The 15,638-nt window shown below is 41.7% G+C and overlaps 1 protein-coding gene across 2 annotated transcripts in view; it reads right to left on the bottom strand.

The window, feature by feature from the left end:
- Positions 1-15,638, bottom strand: part of hydin (HYDIN axonemal central pair apparatus protein) — a 107,335-nt gene that overhangs the window by 64,934 nt on the left and 26,763 nt on the right. For both annotated transcript variants that reach the window (XM_061917443.1, XM_061917444.1), the window contains exons 25-35: positions 15,317-15,526; positions 11,955-12,146; positions 11,710-11,884; positions 11,462-11,535; positions 11,152-11,279; positions 5,541-5,671; positions 4,759-4,886; positions 4,563-4,676; positions 909-986; positions 632-781; positions 234-473 (exon numbers count right to left, since the gene is read on the bottom strand). In XM_061917443.1, the coding sequence (XP_061773427.1) occupies positions 234-473; positions 632-781; positions 909-986; positions 4,563-4,676; positions 4,759-4,886; positions 5,541-5,671; positions 11,152-11,279; positions 11,462-11,535; positions 11,710-11,884; positions 11,955-12,146; positions 15,317-15,526 (1,620 nt within the window). The remainder of the gene's footprint in view (positions 1-233; positions 474-631; positions 782-908; positions 987-4,562; positions 4,677-4,758; positions 4,887-5,540; positions 5,672-11,151; positions 11,280-11,461; positions 11,536-11,709; positions 11,885-11,954; positions 12,147-15,316; positions 15,527-15,638) is intronic.

The following is a 15,638-nucleotide window of genomic DNA, read 5'->3' as shown; positions in this document are numbered from 1 at the left end:
TAAACAAGTACCGTTCCCCTTTAAAGGTCACAATGGTTTATAATGGTTTCATTTTTTATGCGGATAAGTGTTTTCAACAGTTCTTCACTTTATTTTGTATTTTTTTTGTACCCCACAAAGATCTCTATTAGCTGCAGCTGTGCTCTAATAAACTAATAAACTCTAAAAATGCCATCACGTACCCCTGAGAAAAATCAATAGAGCATTACATTACTGTAGGAAAAGAGCATTACCTCCTCTTCCTTACGATATTGTGTGTCAAACTCAAGAGAGTAGAACTCCACGGGGAAAGAGCAGGGATTTTGGACAGTGACCTCTGCTTCAATCTCCATACTGAATGGTAGGCAAGGCCCCATGTGTAGATCTGGTGGGCAGAACACTAGCTGTGGGTCTTCACCCTGTCCCTGGGCTGTGACCACCACTGGGTGGGCACCCTCAGTCACATGGATGATTAAATCTCTCTTGTAAAAGCACTACAAAGACAGCAGTCAATTGTAAGTAAATGTGCTGCGCTTAATTTGTCTAAAGGCCGAAATTTGTTTATTGTGATCAGATTCTAATTCTACAAAATGACATTTTATTTGGTTACATTATTATCATTACAAATCTACACCATCTTTGAGGTGCTTACCCCCTCAATAGGACTGAACTTGACTTGGATATTGGCCCGCTCGCCAGGGGAAAGCATGCCGGAAGAAGGGGTCATCTCAAACATCAGAGGTGGTGGCCGGTTCTGCTGCAGGAACTTGCTCAGCTGGTGGAGGGGCAAGAACTTATCAACCTAAAAGAAACAAACACAGGGGTAAGTCTCTCCGTGATGCAGTTACTTTTTTATTCATTAAACTGTATCAGAACATTTTAGTCACTAGTATAGCATAAATACTAAAATTATAACTGGCAGTCTGTACCTTTACAGGCTTTATATCTTCAATTATGCTCCATTTGCATGGCACAGATTCATGATTATGTAGCTGTAGTATCAGAATCTGTTGGGGTGAAACACATATTACATTTGATACCAGGTATACTGTATAACAATGATGCAACAGTAATTCACATATCAAACTGTTCAAGCTAGCCACTTAAAAATGTTGTATTTTAATTATGTGGCAGGTCAGTTAAGAGTCTAAAGGGATGTGCTGAATTGTAAACTTTGTTGTAACAAACACTCATCCATACATCCATTTTCTACCTCTTGTCACTTTCGGGGTTTCATCTGACCACATAACTTTTCTCCAGAAGGTCTTATCTTTGTCAATGTGATGTCAGATGAAAAAGCATTTGAGCTGTTTGGCCAAAATACCCAGCAACGTTTGGAGGAGAAAAGGTGAGGCCCATAATCCCAGAAACACAACACCTACCATCAAGCATGGTGGTGGTAGTATTACGCTCTGGGCCTGTTTTGCTGCCAATGGAACTGGTGCTTTACAGAGAGTAAATGGGACAATGAAAAAGGAAGATTACTCTCCAAATTCTTAGGGACAACCTAAAATCATCAGCCCGGAGCTTGGGTTTTGGGCGCAGTTGGGTGTTCCAACAGGACAATGACCCCAAACACACGTCAAAAGTGGTAAAGGAGTGGCTAAATCAGGCTAGAATTAAAGTTTTACAATGGCCTTCCCAAAGTCCTGACTTAAACATGTGGACAATGCTGAAGAAACAAGTCCATGTCAGAAAAGCAATACATTTAGCTGAACTGCATCAATTTTGTCAACAAGAGTGGTCAAAACTTCAATAGAAGCTTGTGGATGGCTACCAAAAGCGCCTTATTGCAGTGAAACCTACCAAGGGACATGTAATCAAATATTGACATTGCTGAATGTATACTTTTGACCCAGCAGATTTGGTCACACTTCCAGTAGACCCATAATAAATTCAAACTTCATGAATGTTTTATTGTGATCAACAAGTATGTGCTCCAATCACTCTATGACAAAAAAAAACATACAAAGAAATTATTGGAAACTCAAGACACCTGTGACATTATGTCATTCACAAGTGTATGTAAAACCAAAAGTTTGGACACACTTTCCCATTCAATGCGTTTTCTTTATTTTCATGACTATTTATAATGGATTAGGTGTATATAGCGCTTTTCTAGACACTCAAAGAGTTTCACAGAGAAGTGAGAACCCATCATTCATTCACACCTAGTGGTGGTAAGCTACTTTTATAGCCACAGCTGCCCTGGGGTAGACTGATGGAAGCGTGGCTACGGCTCCTCCGACCACCACCTATAATTCATTCATTCATTCACCAGTGTGAGCAGCACTGGAGGTGAAGTGTCCTGCCCAAGGACACAACGGCATCAATTTGGATGTCAAGAGGCGGGGAGCGAACCAGCAACTCTCAGGTTTATGGCACGGCCGCTCTACCCACCACGCTATGCCGCCCCAAATTTGTATTTGACTTTATTAAATGTTTTGGAGATATATGTATAATATATATAAATATGTATACAGATATATATATATATATATATATATATATATATATATATATATATATATATATATATATATATATATATATATATATATATATATATATATATATATATATATACATATATATATATATATATATAGATAGATAGATAGATAGATAGATAGATAGATAGATGGATAGTACTTTATTGATTCCTTCAGGAGAGTTCCTTCAGGAAAATTAAAATTCCAGCAGCAGTGTACAGAGTTGAGATCAATTTAAAGAAAAAAGTAAAAAGTAAATAATGGGGGTTTAAATGGAAACAAAATAGAGAAATATTACAAAAAGAATAAAAACAATGGGAATAACAATATAACAGTAAAATAAGAATATAACAAGACAAAGTAGGCAGTAGTGACCATGTTATGAAAACGTATTGCACTGTTAATGTTTTGCATCCCCTGTCATCCTAGTACCCCCCGTCCCCCGCCCCAGAGAGGAGTTGTACAGTCTAATGGTGTGTGGGACAAAGGAGTTTTTGAGTCTATTAGTCCTGCACTTGGGATGAAGCAGTCTAGCACTTAACAGGCTCCTCTGGCTACTGATAACGCTATGCAGAGGGTGACTGGCATCATCCAGGATGCTCACTAGTTTGTCAACAGTCCTCTTCTCTGCCACCGTCACCAGTGTGTCCAGTTTCATTCCGATTGTAGAACCGGCCCGCCTGATCAGTTTCTCAAGTCTGGAGCTGTCCTTCTTAGATGTACTGCCCCCCCAGCACACTACCATGTAGAACAGAACATATATATATACAGTACGTATACACACACACACACATATATATATATATATATATATATATATATATATATATATATATATATACAGTACGTATACACACACACATATATATATATATATATGTGTGTGTGTGTATATATATATATATATATATATATATATATATGTAGGTGTGGGAAAAAATCACAAGACTACTTCATCTCTACAGAACTGTTTCATGAAGGGTTCCCTCAATCATCAGGAGATTTTAATGGAAGCATTCACATACAATGGTTTATATAGAGCACAGAGTGGGTGGGTACAAGCAGGCGTAGGGTGTGGTGATTGGCTCATGTGTTACCTAGGAGGTGTTTCCGTCTATGGCGGCATGTTGAAATGATTTCACTGCGCTTGTTGAGGGATGATAGATCTGGATGATATATAATAAACAGTTTCTCTTTGAAGCATAGGTTGCATCTTTTATTACCACTGTTGTAAGGTGTGCTGCATGCAAGAATTTGCCATGTTATTGAATATTCAACATTATTGTCTTTGAGGTTTTTTCCCACACCTACATATTGCGCTCTACCACGGTATCGAGCTCTATTCTCCGGATAATCCAATCAAGACATATATATATATATATATTTACATTGTAGATTGTCACTTAAGGCATCAACAGTATTAAATAACACATGTGGAATTATGAACTTAACAAAAAAAGGTGAAATAGCTGAAAACATGTTTTATATTCTAGTTTCTTCAAAATAACCACTGTTTGCTCTGAATACTGCTTTGCACACTCTTGGCGTTCCCTCGATGAGCTTCAAGAGGTAGTCACCTGAAATGTTTTTCACTTCACAGGTGTCATCATTGTGATGCCTTCAGTGACAATCTACAATGTAAATATATAGTACTTTAGTCATGAAAATAAAGAAAACACATTGAAATGAGAAGGTGTGTCCAAACTTTTGGACTGTACTGTATATTTTTTTATATAGTAATGTGAGAAAAGAGTCCGCTTCTTGACTCCACAAATTACTCCTCAGTCTTCTTTTTTTTCTTATTCTGTCTGTCTGGTCCAGCTGCACCAAAGGCTAAATATATCCAAACATTTAATGAAGTCAAATACAAATAAGGCAACAAGATGTGTCTATTGTAAAGTAAATATGTACAGCAGATATGGGCATTTACATTAACATGATTTGCCTGAGCGGGATAGTCAGGACAGATACTATTACATTTATTTTACTTATTACTTATATTTATTTTTGTAATTACGTTAAAACATGAAAACTGTGAGCACTTATTGTTTAAGATAATCTAACATCAGGTTTTCATTGGTAACATCTTACCTTACACATGCCACACCGCACATTTTCAAACTCCAGTATTTCTGTGGAAACAGAGATCGACGGGACGGTCACCACAGCACACAGACGTACCTGCACTGATGGGGCACCTATGACCTATTACCCAAGAACAATGTGTAATTAAAGAAAATGAAATTACATTGAAATCAACAGCAAACAAATACTTTAAAGAAGGCACCTGAATTGGAATGACCGCACTTCTGATCCCCATTGGCAGGTTTCCTCTTCGAGGATCAAATTCCACAGTGAAAGACTCTGACTCACCACAAGAAAGGTTTTTTACGCTACCAAACTCTACCCTGAAACCTGAAGAGGCAAGCACACATTCATAATGTTATATTAATATTACAATAAAAGGAAAAGTGAAACACTAAAGTGCCTATTGATTATTTGTCCCTGTACAAGGATGGGTACAGTCAAACATGTCCAAGTTAACATATAGCACTAACTTTGAATACATTTTCAATTTTCCATCCATCCATCCATTTTCTACCGCTTATTCCCTGGCGCCTATCTCAGCTACAATCGGGCGGAAGGCAGGGTACACCCTGGACAAGTCGCCACCTCATCGCAGGGCCAACACGGATAGACAGACAACATTCACACTCACATTCACACACTAGGGCCAATTTAGTGTTGCCAATCAACCTATCCCCAGGTGCATGTCTTTGGAAGTGGGAGGAAGCCGGAGTACCCGGAGGGAACCCACGCAGTCACGGGGAGAACATGCAAACTCCACACAGAAAGGTCCCGAGCCTGGATTTGAACCCAGGACTGCAGGAACTTCGTATTGTGAGGCAGATGCACTAACCCCTCTGCCACCGTGAAGCCTTCAATTTTCAATTTTAACAATTTAAATAGCAAACATTTTTCATACTCTTATTAATACAAAAATAAATTTTCTTAACTAAGTTTAATGAAAATGACAGATCACCCAATGTATTAACCATGATACATTACCATCAGTGACTTTGTTGTTGGCGTGGAAGGACACAGGTAATGACCCGTTATTGGTCAAACTAACAGTTTTTTTGAGGACTTGGCTTGGAACAACATAACCAAAATCCAAAACAAACTCGGGAAGGCAGAACCTAAGGAAATGAGAAAAGAACAGTGTAGATGCAAATGAAAATACTGTCGATATTATTTTACAACATTACATGAAGGATTCCCACTGTCGTATTTATCTCAACCAGTAGTTTCTTCTCTTAGCCACAAGACTTGAAGGGAGGCACCGCAGCTTGAAATATTGATGTAATAACATGCCGAAAATAAATTAAGAAAATGAACCTGGTTGAATTCACCATGAGTCGAGCATTCTGAGATTGTATTAAGATGAGAGTCCAAGGAATTAAAAGAATTAGAGTCACGGTCCACAATGAAACAACAGAGATCCAATAGTACATCTGCAAGATGGTACCCAGGGATTAACTACTAGGGCAGAGGTCGCCCATCTGTCGATGATGCCACCCCTAATATCTGACAGGCCACCACAGGTGCCACCCCCCTCAAGAGGCGGAACAATTTGAAACAGTGTTTTTGAAACTGTGATACGTGTACCACAGGGGATCCAGTGGCAAAATGTATTTTCGACAAAAAAAACCTATGTGGATATGGGTCGTCTCAGTGCCTAATTTGTTCTCAATAGGCTGATACCCTGAGGAAATGGGTTCCAACATTACTTATTTTCACCAATATAATCATTGCTAGTGTAACCCGAGAGACAAAACCCCATTAAATATCCTTTATTTAAATATCCTTTCAAGACCCCATTAAATACCCTTTCGATTTATTTTCGTTGTTTAAGCTGTCCTTGCGTGCGTCATTACGTCACGCAGTCACGTGACCTAACGCGGCAAGTATAAAACCTGGTACTGGGTTGCTCCCGGGAAGAGCGATAAGTACACGCTGGGCGAGGTTACTGCAGGTATGTGACTCAGTTTTGACGCTTTAATTATTAACTAAGCCTTCTAAACTGAAATGTAATGTCGAACTGTAGGAGCCGACTACCGGAGCCGTGGGTCGTCGTGCGAGAGTGTAATTTATCTGCGGAATTGGTGAGTTGCATTTACGTAGTCTAGATGCTGCATTCGTTAAGAATGGAGCTGTTAGCATCTACTTATATGCCTGTTTCTCTGAATACAGTTAACCAAATGAATGAAACTTTAGCAGTCAACATTTGTCTGATTGTTCTTAGGTTGTTTTACTTGCTTGATGGTCATCAGTGCCTTGCATCCAATGCACTTTATGATGCAGTCCAGTCAACCACTGTGTCTGCTGTGCACCTTATTTGAGGATGCAATGTTTACATTTTGATACTATTAGAGAAATTAATATTTTTATATATCAATTATTATATTATTTATTCTAATTGGATTTATAAATTATTTATTGTACAATATCAAGGTATATACTTGCTATTTGAATACAGTAGTATTATTTAGTATTTAGTATTTGAATGTATTTTGTGTGCGCACTGGAAATTTGTCGGGTCCTGCCCTTTTATACAGGCCAGGTTGGATGGCGAGCTAGAGCCTGAACTAGAGTCTGAAGCTTTATGCCTGGAACTGAACCAATTGAACTGAATCCACCCAACCGAGCCCCGGGCGGGTAGGAGGCTCCTCAGCAGCCGCTGTGTTTTCCCTTTGTTTACCAAAACGCAACGTGTTCATTGCGGTCCTCCTGAACTTTCACTTTTCCCCCCGTCCCTTCACTAAAACCCCTCCGGACACTGCCACCACAAACGGGGCCGTTTAAGGAACTCTGAACTCGTGTTGGTAGAAACAAGGACTGAATCAAGTACTGTACCACATTGTGAATATTGAACGTTCTGTGAATTTGTTGAATAGCATAGCTCGGTTGGTAGAGTGGCCATGTCAGCAACTTGAGGGTTGCAGGTTCGATTCCCGCTTGTGCCATCCTAGTTACTGCCGTTGTGTCCTTGGGCAAGACACTTTACCCACCTGCTCCCAGTGCCACCCACACTGGTTTAAATGTAACTTAGATATTGGGTGTCACTATGTGAAGCGCTTTGAGTCACTTGAGAAAAGCGCTATATGAATATAATTCACTTCACTTCACTTCATATGTGAATGGCCATTCGAATTTACATGTCTGTTTGTTGTTAATTTTTTCCTATTATTTTTAATATAATTTGGTACCACTTAAACTTAAATCCTGTGTTCAGTCTTCATTACTCTCCATTCCTAGAGCTGAGTTTAGTTTTTTCTGATCGTTCATTATTTACTTAGTACTTGTACAGTGCTTTATTAAAGTAACATTCGGGCTACACTAGTGTTGGTTGTAGTTTGTTTTACAAACCTCGTTTGCATATGAGTTGGGAAATTGTGTTAGATGTAAATATAAACGGAATACAATGATTTGCAGATCATTTTAAAGCCATATTCAGTTGAATATGCTACAAGGACAACATATTTGATGTTCAAATTGATAAACATTTTTTTTTTGCAAATAATCATTAACTTTAGAATTTGATCCAGCAACACGTGACAAAGAAGTTGGGAAAGGTGGCAATAAATACTGTTAGGTTGAGGAATGCTCATCGAACACTTATTTGGAACATCCCACAGGTGTGCAGGCTAATTGGGAACAGGTGGGTGCCATGATTGGGTATAAAAGCAGCTTCCATGAAATGTGAAGTAACTCACAAACAAGGATGGAGCGAGGGTCACCAATTTGTAAGCAAATTGTCGAACAGTTTTCGAACAACATTTCTCAATGAGCTATCGCAAGGAATTTAGGGATTTTACCATCTGTGGTCCGTAAAATCCTCAAATGGTTCAGAGAATCTGGAGAAATCCCTGCACGTAAGCGATGATATTACGGACCTTTGATCCCTCTGGCGGAACTACACCAAAACCCGACATCAGTGTGTAAAGGATATCACCACATGGGTGGGACAAGTTCGGGATGTATGCAATAATTGCTGTTTAACAGCTACTAAAGAAAGAGGATGGGGTTTAGTTATGAATGAGAGCCAATCAGACGCTTTTCCTTGTAATATGGGAATGTCACGGCCAAATACGCTTTTAACGCTTTAAACGGTGAAGGTGACGCTTTACACAGAGAGGCGCCCCGGTGCGACTGCAAGGTCTGCTTTAAAAAATTTCTCGCCAAATGTGGCCATTAGTATTACCACCTTTGCTTCAAACTTCAGTAAACATTCAAAAACCAAGAATTCAGATCTGAACAAGGAATTAGAAAGAGTGACAGGTAATAATCTAATTGTTAATCTTTTCCTGCTGTTCGGCTCCCAAACACATTGTCGAGGAGCACAGGGGATATGTTCGTTGTGGCTTATGCAGCCCTTTGAGACATTCGTGATTTAGGGCTGTATAAGTAAACAATGACATTGATTGATTTCCTCCAGGCACAATGTTTTCGTTGGGGGTAACACCCTTCACTTTACCTGGCAATGGGTCTGCTGAGCTCTGCTTTCGAGTCAGAATTACAAAGCCACCGCTTTGAAACAATCTGGTTGCTATGTCAGTTTAGCAGGACACAACCAGACCTGTTCATGTAACAATCAGGTTGTTATATTATTAGTTTTGCAGGACAGAACCAGACCCGTTCATCGCTCTACTGCGCAGTGCACATGCTACAGCTCTCTCGCTTCACTTGCCCACTCACTCACTGATGTCACTCACCCAACGCATTGGCATTCTCACAAACACACATAGTTAACTAGCTCCCCTGTTGTGGACATATAGATACGTAGACGCATACAGAGCTGCTTGGCATGTTGCCACTTTTTAGCAGAGTTCAAACTGCCTAATTAGCGTATACTAATGCAAGAGAAATTACTGAATTTTAGAAAAAAATCCTACAATTTGTGTTTTATCTTTAACATTGTGTTTTACCTGCTAAATGTCTTATTTGTGTATTGTTAGGCATCATTTTGTTTTTAGTATTTACTAATGATTGTATTTGTCTTAAAGCATTGACCAAGAGTGGCAACCATAAATCATGAAGCATTTAATACACTGCCAATTAAGCTTTCTTTTCTATTCTAACCTAATCTTAGATTATGGCAGGCTATATATATAATATGGACAATTGTAAATTGTTATTTGAGTGCAATATAAAACATAGTTTAATGTATTGTAAGATTTTCTGTTAAAATGAAATAATATTGACATTTGTTGGGGTCCCCTTTTTTTGGAAAAGTATTGAAAAGTATCATTATACATTTTGGTATCGGTACCAAATAACTGGAATCAGGACAACCCTGCCTACCACTACATAAAAGACTACCTCACAAACCGCCTTCAGCATGACAAACTTGGCCCCCCAGATCTCCTCAACCCTCCCCTGCAGCACTAGCTTTCCCCAAGGCTGTGTGCTAAGTACTCTTCTGTAAATAAAAACAATAATAATGAATTACTTTTGTAACACACTTTACATTTGTTAAAATCTCAAAGCGCTCCAAAGTACAGAAAAAATAAATAAATAAAAATACATAGTACACCCTGTACACCTCAGACTGAACAGCCTTCCACTCAACTAACAATATATTTAAGTTCCCGTACAACACCACCGGGTTTGGGGTCATCACAAATGAAGACGCAACCATCAGGAAGGAGGTCAGTGACCTGACTAAGTGGTGCACTAGCAATAACCAGGCCCTGGAGCTGCTGCTGGCTTCTATCCCTGCGCTGTGGACAATACATTAACATAGTCACTGAGTCTGTGGTACGCAGGCTCCACAGTGCAGGACAGAAAGGCTGTGCAGAGGGCCATAAAAACAGCCCAGAACATTGTTGGCAGCCCCCTGCCCCTCGTGGACGACTTTTCCAGATATCGCTTCCTTAAAAAAGTGAAAACCATCAGCGGCAAGACCTCTCACCCCGCCCACAACCTGTTGCCCTTTGGACACCACTTGAGTGAGGTCAATTAGGTCCCACACCACAAGATCTACAAACTGTTATGTCCAATGGGCCATGAGGACTTCAAAAACAACATGAGATGCCTTCCCGCCACCCTTTCCCATATATTAATGATCCGCTTCGCGTTGCGTCTTCATTTAAAAAATCAACATACCTCACTGTACTGTTTCTGTAACATTTTGTACCATACAATTTGCACTGTATATATACTTTTATGCCAGTTTATTAGCTACCTCACTGTACTGTTGTAACATTTTAGACCATACTGTGCAAACAGTATGCATACTTATATACGCCAGTTCATTACCTACATCACTGTACTGTTGTCCTAACACACTAGCTCTCTGATGTGCGCTGAGTTGCAATTTTAAACTATGTTCAAAATTGACATGAAACGCTTCACTTCCCGTCATACTTGGGAGTCTTTGTTGAGGGTGGAATTCACCCTTGCAATACAACGATTTTCACTTTATGGTGCGCTTTTCTCCCAAATATGTTGCTGAGTCACTCTCCTGAGCTATAGACGGACGACACATTAAGTTACCACTCGAAGTTCTCCCCCTTGCGCTAAAGCTTGAAAAAATTGTCCAAAAACATGGTATGCACCTCAGGCGGTGTAACAAGCACTGGCAACTTTGAGAATAACTGATCAAGTAAATGCATACTTGCTGAGTTTGCTCCATTTTTTGGTGGAACCTTGACTGTTCCCAAACTCCACAAGGTTCTTGCTCACGGCCAAAGCATTTTCTGTGACCAGCATGTTCTCAATCTCCATATAAAACAACTCTGTATGCTAAGAAGACAAGGGAAATATAAGTGTAAGGTTAATACATACTGAGTGTATACTTGTTGCATATACTGTAAGTGCATTCCTTTAGCATTATTAATTGGACAAGTAATATTTAGAAATTCACCATCTAATAGAACATTATTTTTGAAAACCTAAAATCAGTGACGTTTATTTCCAGGACTCACATTAGGGACATGAGTAACCTGTGCTTGCATGGCTGTTCTGACCCTCTCAGCCACATCACTGTGGGATTCCTTTGCTGTAAGGTAATTACAGTATATAATTTAATCAAAACAGGTGTAGACAGTTTTAAGGTTCCGATAAAAACACACAATTAAAGAGGTGAGATATTTTGCAATGTTTTAGGTATTATCACAGTTAACCCAGCACAATACCATGCTAATGTCTGTGTATTGCATAGGTGTACATGTACCAAGGTTCCGAGGCAAATTCAAGGAGATCCGTGGGAACACTCCCTCTCCTTTGAGCGTGATAACTTGTGGAGGTAAGTGAGCCACCACCAGTTGAAGCTGCTCCTCAAACTTTGTAGGGATGCCAGGGAGGTAGAGCACACACAGGGAATGCTGTGAGCCAGCATCAATGTAACCCTGTCATACGCAACAATTGTTGTAAAATCAGTTCTCCTGCATCTTCAATGACTCTTCAAATTGAACTCACTGTTGGGGGGATGACCATGGGTTGCCCAGGTTGGATCTCTTCTTTCTGCTCATATGATGTTTCCGGAGTTACATCTGACTGTGACTGCTCCACTGAAGTATTCTCCTTTTCAGGCCTTTCAATACTGAATTTGAAACCCACTTTTCCAGTATTTCTTAGAATTATGCTCGATTCCCCAATTTGATCAAAACGCTGGAATAATAAAAACAAGAGTTTAAGGAAAACGCCATGACTATACGTTTCAGTTTTTTCTATTCAGCCAAGAATTAGGTATAAGATATGTAGGTTTATACCAATCGTTAAGCCTTTTGAAGACTGTAGATGCCAGTCGAAGTATACAAGGTTCAAGACGAGGGACAAAGCATTGCAACTGGCTTTTTGCCTAGAGAGAGAGGCTCTTTCCTGCCTCCTACTGCTGGACCGTGAACAGCAATGGTGCTATGCTGTCCAAGTGGGGGCACTCAAGAAGAGGTTGCGATATGGTCTAAGTCAGCGCAATTAAAAACTGAACTGAGAGGGAGGTGCAGGAAGCATGGTAAGCCAGTTGGGGCTGGCTAATGACATTGAGGGCCAGGTGCGCCGTGCATATTGTCACTTGCCTGCTGATGCACGTAATGTTCTGGCCACTGACCCGTTTGTCGGGGCCATTTACTCCCCCTGACCTGATCGTGCAAGTGCAGCTTCAACACCCAAAGTCCCTGAAAGAGCCGCTGGAAGCTGCCATTGAGAGGGAGATGCTGGGGAAAGCGGCTACAACCGGTAGACTGAAAAATAAACCTTGCCTGTGAGAAGGCGGAAATGAGTGAACTACTGATGGCAGTGACTCTACAAGACACAAGTGTCCCGCACCCCATGCAGGGGTCCTGTGGATGTAAGCCGAGTAACGGCGCTGGGCCCGCATTGTCAGGAATAAGCGGGCCACTGCTATCACCACGGTCCCTGCGTTGCCAGTACAGGCCCGTGAGTCAGTGAAAGGGGCCCGTCGGCACAGCCAGGAGGGAGGGGCCTTGGACACCTTCCTCATGCTTTCGGCCAAATGGAGGAGCCCAGTGGCACAGTCAGGGGGGAGGGGCTATATCGCCTCAGAAGCAGACAACAGCAATGCACCTACTATGGCAGTGGGCTGGGTGGCAGGGGGCTCCAAAGGAGGAGGTTCCTGCCACATTGCTGTCTTCGTCCAGGGGGTGCCTACTGTGGGCCTATTGGACATAGGGTCATCGGTAACGCTGGTGAGACTGGTGCAGCTCCCCACAGTCACAGGCCAGCTAGTTCCCATGGTGGGGTAGAGGTTCCTGTGGTTGTGTGTGTGGGGGGCAGGCGGGTTTTCCATCCAGTTTGGGTGGCATACGTGCTAGACTACTGCATCTTAGGGCTGGACTTCCTCCAGGACATTCAGTGCCTGCTAGGTACACTTAACTTGCCAGGGCGCCCTACGGTTGCTATTGGTCACCTAGTTCCCAGCCCCCTGACCACTGTCCTGCCTGCCCAGGCACTGTTGATGCTTACCACCACCCCTCCAATTGCTGCCATTGCCATTTCCCCCTTTAGCCAACAAGTGGCGAGTCAGAGATGTTTGCCATCAGAGGGTTCCAGCCCATGGCAGTGCCAGCCCAAGGCGGGACCGCCCACAGACCCCCGTCAGCGACTATCCTCCCTGGCCCTAGAGCAGGGGTCGGGAACCTTTTTGGCTGAGAGAGCCATGAAAGCCAAATATTTCACAATGTATTTCCGTAAGAGCCATATAACATTTTTCAACACTGTATACAACTAAATTTTTGCATTTTTAAGAATGACCAACATTTGTAGAGTATAATAAGTCTCTTATTCTTTTTAACAACATTGTTATTGTAAAAGTTAACCAATAATACATATGCAGTCATCTGGCTCTAGAGCCATAGGTTCCCTACCCCTGGTTTAAGCATTAGACACCTTTTTACCTGCACACTGTCTCCCGCTGTTTGCCACATCTACAAAGCAATTAGCTACCGACTGCCACCTACTGATATGGAAGAGTATTACACGGTTACTCGGCATAGCTCGGTTGGTAGAGTGGCCGTGCTAGCAACCTGAGGGTTCCAGGTTCGATTCCCGCTTCCGCCATCCTAGTCACTGCTGTTGTGTACTTGGGCAAGACACTTTACACACCTGCCCCCAGTGCCACCCACACTGGTTTAAATGTAACTTAGATATTGGGTGTCACTTTGTAAAGCGATTTGAGTCACTAGAGAAAAGCGCTATATAAATTATCTGAGAGCCATATGTAGTCATCAAAAGAGCCACATCTGGCTCTAGAGCCATAGGTTCCCTACCCTTGCCCTAGAGGGAGGGCAGAGAGAGGAGTACAGAAACCTGCAGGAACAGCTGAAATATCTGCTGATAGAATCCCAGGATCATTTTGCAGTGAACGAGAGTGAGGTGGGAAGAGCCCACTTGGCAGAGCATGTTATAGACACTGGCCTGGCATGGCCAATCAAGGGGCACGCAGGCCGCATCCCCTTGCTCAATAGCAGGTATGCAACAAGGCTATGGACGACCTGCTGTAGGCTGAGTTTATCAAGATGTCTGACAGGCCATGGGCAGCACCTGTGGTCAAGGTCGCAAAGAAGAAGGTAGGTGACTGGCTATTCTGTGTGGATTACAGATGGTTGAACGATGTGACCACAATTTACTCTTACCCCCTCCCCCGTATTGATAAGTCCTTGGACTCATCCTCCAGCTCCTCGTGGTTCACCACACTAAACCCTAAGAGCGTATACTATCAAGCCCACCTTTCTCCCAAATTCCGTCCTAAATCCGCCTTCTGTACTAGTTCAAGGTCCTTAGTTTTGGGCTCTGCAATACCCACACCATTTTTGGTGGCCGGTATTCCCCACCAAAGAGAGCAGCCCAGACAGTGTAGAAAGGTCTCTGGACCGTTTGAAAGACTCTGTGGTGACCTTGGACTAAGAAAAAAAATAGGAATTGGGAGGGGAAGGGGGTCAACCTACTTTTGTGTGACGTTTGCACAGATTTTTTTGCACCAATGTGTTTTGAATGTACATGCTGCTGTGATGTTACCAATTTGTTGTCTTACGGGTCAGTCCTCGAGAGCGAGGACTTTTTGTAAAGGGGTGGGGTTTGTAGCGGCTGACCACAGGGTTTTAGCCGATGGCTTTGGCTGGGGGACAGGACTTCTGGGGAGGGACGGAGAAGGGACGATTATTGCGGGAAGAAAAAGGCGTTTGAATATTGCCAGAAAAAAAAACGAGACCCATATTGGTGCTCGTGTGACTGTGTTGGATCTTGTGCAATTAATACTAAACAAACAGAGACGTTGACTGAGCCTAAATTCCTGGAATATTACTTCATTATAAGCACATTACCTGCAGACCAAAGTCAACGGTGATTGAGTCAAGGCTGAAGCTGATCTCTGATGCTTCTCCCTTGAGTCTAATGTCATATATTGGGCCATGCTCCACCTGGCACTGTGCTATCACCTCTCGACTGACAAAGTCCTGGCCGTGGAAAATGAATGTCACCACCTGTTGCTCGCCAGGTTGCAGATGACCATACATTGGCAATACATCAAACACCTTTAGAGAGAAAATCAACATTAGCAAATTTAGGTTGTCATTTTCACATGATAACTTCACAAGTACAATAAGTAAAACTATCTTTTTTACAATAAGTAAAACTATCTTTTTT

This window comes from Nerophis ophidion, linkage group LG12 (genome assembly GCF_033978795.1).
Source record: "Nerophis ophidion isolate RoL-2023_Sa linkage group LG12, RoL_Noph_v1.0, whole genome shotgun sequence".
Classification (NCBI taxonomy): Eukaryota; Metazoa; Chordata; class Actinopteri; order Syngnathiformes; family Syngnathidae; genus Nerophis; species Nerophis ophidion.
This window is presented reverse-complemented; position numbering and strand designations above follow the sequence as displayed.